General features: G+C 48.4%; 1 protein-coding gene across 3 annotated transcripts in view; it reads left to right on the top strand.

Annotated features, from left to right (window-relative positions):
• The first annotated feature begins 2606 nt into the window (after positions 1 to 2606).
• Positions 2607 to 6396, top strand: part of PHF21B (PHD finger protein 21B) — a 167435-nt gene continuing 163645 nt past the window's right edge. Inside the window, exons 1-3 of one of the 3 annotated variants that reach the window (XM_062634913.1) lie at positions 2607 to 3413; positions 4067 to 4099; positions 4383 to 4448. In XM_062634913.1, coding sequence (XP_062490897.1) covers positions 3360 to 3413; positions 4067 to 4099; positions 4383 to 4448 — 153 coding nt within the window. In that variant the 5' untranslated portion in view covers positions 2607 to 3359. The remainder of the gene's footprint in view (positions 3414 to 4066; positions 4100 to 4382; positions 4449 to 6396) is intronic. The other 2 variants (XM_062634911.1, XM_062634912.1) reach the window with 2 other exon arrangements.

Below are 6396 nucleotides of genomic sequence, written 5' to 3'. Positions count from 1 at the left end.
AGAAACAGGACACCTGACCCAAACTGACCAAAGAGGTATTCCATACCACAGCACATCATGCCCAGTATATAAACTGGGGGCAGTTACCCAGAAAGGCCAGATCACTGCTCAGGTCGAGCTGGGTATTGGTCGGCGGGTGGTGAGTGGTTGTATCCTCTTCCCTTGCTATTCCCCTTATCATTATTATTACTGATGATAGCAGCAGTGGTTTGTGTTACACCTTTGTTACTGGACTGTTCTTATCTAAACCCGTGGGAGTTACATTCTTTCCATTCTCCTCCCTATCCCTCCAGGAGTGGGGGGAGGAAGGGGGCAGAGTGAGCGAGGGGCTGCGTGGTTGAATTGACAGGCTGGGCTTAAACCACGACAGTATGTTTTACACAACTTTCCAGTAGAAACTCCAGTGTTTCCAATTCAGACACCTAGTACCCTGTGGAAAACAGACTTAGGCATTATCTTGTGAAAAAGAGTGAAACTAATTCTTGATTTTACCTGTTCTAGCAGTGTGCAGACACTAAACAAATGCTGTAAATGTAGTCCAGTACCATAATAAACATAACTAACTTGAATAAGGCTTTTCTAAAATAATTTCTTTACTTGTAAGGTTAATAGAATTTTTCAACTTAGTCTTTATTCTTAATTTTGGCAGGCTGAGAATATTTGTCCATGAACCTTCGTACAATCTTAATGTAAGAAGTTGTGTTATTTTCAGACAAAGTATATTTCAGAAGTTTAATGAAAATTGGATACACTGTTTTGGACTGCCAACATGTTACATCTCAAAGTTTTAATTACAGTATAGTTGATGTAAGTTGGTTTTGGTGCTATATTGTTGTCCTTAATTAGTTTTGTAATGAATTTAATTAGTTATTAAAATTAGCATCCAAACACATCTGGAGGACAGTGGTGTTTTAAATAGTGGCTAATCATTTAGGGTGAGTTTCAATCTAATGTTTTAGTGCAGTTTAAATGAAATACCAGTGTTCAATCGTTGCAGCAATGGGAGTATGTATGCACCAAGGTTCTTGTCCCTAGCACTCCATCAGCTAACTCCTTGTTAAAGCATGCCCTAAATTTTGACTGTCATTAGTAAATTTATTCTGAGCATTATTTTTGGCTTCCAACCCCACTCCGGCCATGCGTTAAGACAACAGTAAATCTAACTGCACAGCTCCTATTACTGCATAGAGAATACCGCAGCTGCATGGCAAAACATTGACTTCACATAAATTTGCACTGCCAGTTTGAATGTATTTTACAAAATTGACAGCAGGGTTGATGCTGGATTGGGCAGTGTCTGCCAATAGGACCTGAAGCTGGGTCACGTGTTTGTGGAAAAAAAGTGCTGCATCCAAATGTAAAGGTGATATCTTTTTGTCTGCACCTGATCTAGGCTTCATCAATGGTGCTGAGAGACCCGTTGGCACATGGATCTGTTGCAGACAGCCAAGCAACTGTGGCTTGACTTGGATGAACTGGAGTATCCACTTAAGCCAACCCTTCTGGTTTAAAATCTTTCTGCTGTTATTTAGTAACTAAAAAGAAGCTGTGGCTCCGCCTTGCCATCCATCCCCTAGCAGCAAGTTTGCTTGAGTGGGTTGCATGACGAGTATCCCACACTTCCCATCCCTTCCCCTTTAGCTGCTGCAACTTGCTGTTTGGGTGCTTGTGCTCTCAGCTGCAGACCTGAAAACAGTTTGCCCACCAGAAAAGTGTTTTAGCTCCTCAACCCACTTTGGTTTTCAACGTGACTCAGGTATGACGTCCCGTTTTGGGATGCGAGGACAACAGCTGTTGGGCTCGGTAAAACCCAGGGGTGCAGCAGCTTCTTCTGGTGAACTGGAAGAGGCCGAGTATGGGATGAACGGTGAACAATTCCAACTCGAACCGCTGCCAAGAGGAGAATTCCCTCCCTGCTTCCTGAAGTTGTGCGTTGAGCTGGCTGGAACCCCACTCTATGCCGAAGCCCCTGTTCCCCTGGGCTGCCGGGACGCCAGCGGGAGCTCGGGCTGCTCGGGGAAGTCTTTTGGGGGGTGAAAGTTTTGGGGAAGATTTTTGGGGAAGTTCTTTCTTTTGGGGGGGAAGCAGCCGCCCCAGCGGCGGGCACACCCCGTCCCCACACCCTGTGGCGGGACGGGGTGAAGAACGGCTTCCCGGTTAGCGGCTAACCCCATGTCGGCTGGACCGGGAAATACAAAACCGGGAGAAGTGGAGAGGGGAGCAGCAGAGCACGCGGAGAAGATGGAGCGGGGAGGGGGTGCGTGTGCGTGAAACGGGACTGACACAAACTTTCCCCTCCCCAGCCGCTGGGACCTGCCTCTCGCCAAGCTGGCGGGGGGGGTGTCCCTTCCCCTTCCAAGAACAGCCCTTTTAACGTGGGGGTGCGTAAGTGTAGGACCACGGAGCAGCACCGGTGGCGCCGGCAGCCCTGACACGACGGGAGGGGAACAGCGTGTTTGTGGGGGGAGTCTCGGCCCGCCCCTCTCCCCACGGGCCCACAACTTGGGGGGGGGGGGGGGCCGCGGGGGCGCGCGCGCGCGCCGCCACTTTGTTGTTCACTCGCCTACCGCGGCGGCGGCGGCGGCGGCAGGGTGAGGGCGCATGCGCAGGCCGCAAGCCTTCACTCCCCCCCGTCCATCCGGGCACCGGTGCCGAATTAGCATTGACAGCCGAGGCACAACTTTTTTCCCCAGGCAAAGTGAAATCAAGGCGCGCACTCCGAGGAAATATAGTCCCTCCCGTTCCCAGCCCTTTGCCGTCCCCATTGGCGGCGGGAGGCGGTGGAACGGCTGCGGGGCGGAGCGGGGGAGGAGGCGGTGGCGGGGGGAGTGTGGGAGTGGGGGGGTTGGCGCGGGGGCGCGCGGGCGGGGGCGCCGGGGGGAGGGGCCCCCCTACTTTGGCGGAAAGTGAGTGATGAGTCTGTGTCCCCAGCAAAGAAGCAAAGAACTTGCTTTGCAGACTGAGTAGTTGTTTCTTTCGACTGTTGTTGTCGCTTTTTCCTTCCTTTTTTTTTTTTTTTAATTATTATTATTACTGCCAGTCTTTTTTTATTATTTTTAACTTTTTAATTATTTTTTCCTGGTCTGTCCTTCCTTTTTTTTATTCTTCCTTTTTTAATTACTTTCTATTTTTTCCCGTGGAGGGAGGGGTGGCTGCCTGGCAGCGGGTCGGTTGCAAAAAGCGAGAGAAAGAAAAAAAAAAAAAAGCCAAAAAAAAAAAAAAGAAGCAAAAGAAAAAAAGGACAGAGAGAGGAAAAAAAAAAAGCCAAACAAAACCAAACCAAAAACCAAACCAAACAAACAAAAAAAAACTTCATTCGGATCTGAAAGTGGCAGGAAAGTGCCTGGCAAGTTGCAGGGATGGAGCTACACAGCTTGCAAGAGGCGTTAAAAGTGGAAATCCAATGTCATCAGGTAAAAAAAAAAAATACCAACAATAAAATTATAAGCAAATAAAAAATGCTCTCGTATCCCCGGCGCTTTTGAGAGGGAGAGGAGGATCGGAAGGGAGCCCGTGGTGCATGCTTACCAAGTAGCCTTCGCTTCTTGTCGCAGGGTCTATCGATCAGGGGAGGGGGGCAGCGGGGCCGGAGCCGCGGCCGGGGCGGCGGAGGGGGGGAAGTCGGGGCCGCGGCGGGGACCCCCTGGGCCCCCCCGGCCCCCCGTGGCAATGGCGAGCACTTCGCCAAAGTAGTTTTGCGGCTTGTTTGGCTGAGTTTTGTTTTGGGGTTTTTGTGTGTGTGTGTATGTGGTGTGTGTTGTGGAGATGCGGAGTTAACGTTGCGGTCGGTGATAGTGCTGAGTGTGTGTGCGTGAGTGTGAGTGAGTGTGTGCGTGTGTGCGAGTGTGTGTGTGTGTGTTGGAGAGATTAGGACGAGACTTGAATATTTATGAGCTTTGCTTGAAACTGACTCGCAGTGTTTACTTGCCTCTTTGTTCCTTACCCCCCTCCCTCCCCCGTCCACACACATACATACATTTAAAAAAAAATCCATTAAACTTGAAACAGTTTCTAATTCCTCCTTTTTTGGGGGTGATTTTTTTTTTTTTTTTTTTTTTTTTTTTAGAAACTAGTTGCACAGATGAAGCAAGATCCACAGGTAAATGCAGATCCTTTTTTTACTCTTATTCAGTATTTTATCCCTGCTGTAATAAGCGCAGTTGTGCTGGGACAGCAGGATGAGAAACTTTATCAGTAAGAGATCTCATTTTGTAGCCTGCACTGAGCTTTCTTACTAAGGAGGGTGTTTTGTGTGTGCATGCTTTCGTACGGCTTTGGTGGAACGGTTTTGCCTTTGAACAATTTCTAGATCGCAAGTTTATTCATTACAGGGGTTAGTTTACACTTTGCCTTTAATATGCATCTTGTTGCCGTTTTTGCAGAACGGGGATCTTAAGAAACAAATCCATGAAAGGCAATCAAGAATAGCAGCTCTTAATGAGAAACAAGTAAGGAACAGATCGATTCAGTTGTGTTTGGTTTTTCTTCTTGTTTCTACAATGCACTATCTAAACATCCGAAAAGTGTCTGCGTTAGCTGAAAAATACCGACAGCAGGGAATATAACATCCATTTTCCTAAGCGTAAAGTAAGAAAATGCATGTTTTCAAAATGAGGTCGGAGTCTCGGATGTCTTGCTGGGGGAAGGAATGATTTTAGTACTAGTAGTAGAAAGATAAGCAGTAGTTAAAACGTAAAAAAAAAAAAAAAAAAAAATGAGGCGTCCATTTTGAGTTGGTCGACATGTTTTAGGAATATGGAAAATTCTCCTGTCTTGGGCTACTTTGTGCACTTCCGTGTAATGTGCAGAGCAAGAGTTGGGAGGGAGGAGGCTGGAGCCGAGTTGGGAGCCATTGCTGTGTTTGATTACAAAACTGATTTTTATTGATCACTTTATTTTCTTTCTTTTCTTCTTTTTTTTTTTTTTTTCCTCCCCACTTGCCTTTCTCTTCCCTTGGTCTGATCTGACGTGTTAGATTTTGATTCGAGTTCACTTAGGCACTTTCACTTTTCCCCCCCTTCCAAAAATATGAATAAAAACAGATTAACCTCTCTCAGCTGCCGGGGAAAAAAAAAAAAAAATACCTAAAACGGGGGAGGGGAACAAAACAAACCAGAAACCTCCCTCCCTCCCCCCTCTCTCTTTCCCCCTTCCCTCCCCAAACTTTCTCGTCCCTCTTTTTGTGCCGAGTAACCCCCGGGACCGCTGCTCCGCCCGTGACCCGCTCCCCGCCCCCCGGGAGGAAAGTTGCCAGGCGCGGCGGGGGGCGGCGGGCGTTCAGCACCGCGGACAGCGGCCGCCGCTGCCGTGCACACGCTCACGCCCGCACACTCGCATTCACACTCACCGAACTATCCGCACCCCCTCCCCCCCGGGCCCCTGTCCCCACTTCCAGGACTTCCAGTGCAGGAAGTGCAGTTGACAAAGCCAGTAGGAGATCTGTTTGAGCCACCCCCCCTCAGGGTTAACTTTCCCTCTCCACCCCTCCGCTCCTTATGCCCCCCTCCCCTGGGGGCCGGCGCGGCAGTGCTGGGCTCCCCTCCCCGTCCCTCGGCTCCCGGCCCCGCGGGCGGCGGGAGCGAGCGCGGTTCCACTGGAATGCAGCAGCCCTTCAGCACCGGGGCCGGGGACAGCGCCCGCGGGGCGCCGCGCTGCCAGCCCCACAGCCACCGCCTCCTCCTCGGCCAGGGACCTCCGGGAAGAGGCGAAGGGGCACGTGTGCGATTCCACCCCTTTTCTCCCCTTCTTTTTCCCCCTGATTTTGTTTTGTTTTGTTTTGCCGGAGTTGTGGTTAAAGTTGAAAAGTGATCCGTGCATATATAATCTTTGCCCATAGGTGATAGTGATTATATGCCACCCTTTTCCTTCCAGTTTATTGTAATCAGAATTTGTCAGCACTCTCAATTTGGTAGTGGAAGCTTCCATTTTGTGAGGAAGGGGTGTTGGTTTCTTCTAACATGGAGAAAAGTCTGCAGAGTTTGAAGGTGGGGGATGGGGCCCCATTCATGCTGAACATTACCATTTTGATTGCTTTGATGCCATTTTTGGAGGGGGGAGGGGATAGAATACCCTACTCAGCAGAGCACAAAGATATTTAATCACTGTATGGAATCAAATCAGATACTTTCTTTTTTAAAGCAAATCTGACACTACGTGATAGCTAAGGGCTGTTAGTCCTTTTTTTTTGCAGTGTAAAACAGCAAGTTGTTGAGTCTAATACCACTATACTGAGTAGAAGATTTTTTTTTTTAAACAAGGTAACAGCCTTTACTGCAACAATACATCTTTATGTGTTCTTTCTTCAATATGGAAATAGTTTTACTGTTCTAAGTGGGTATTTAGAACATACATTTGATCATTTTCTCCTGTATTGTAACAACTATTTCAAGGCTGTTT

The sequence above is a fragment of the Pezoporus occidentalis genome, unplaced genomic scaffold, assembly GCF_034315485.1.
Source record: "Pezoporus occidentalis ecotype Australia unplaced genomic scaffold, CSIRO_AGI_Poc_V1 ctg44, whole genome shotgun sequence".
NCBI lineage: Eukaryota > Metazoa > Chordata > Aves > Psittaciformes > Psittacidae > Pezoporus > Pezoporus occidentalis.
This window is presented reverse-complemented; position numbering and strand designations above follow the sequence as displayed.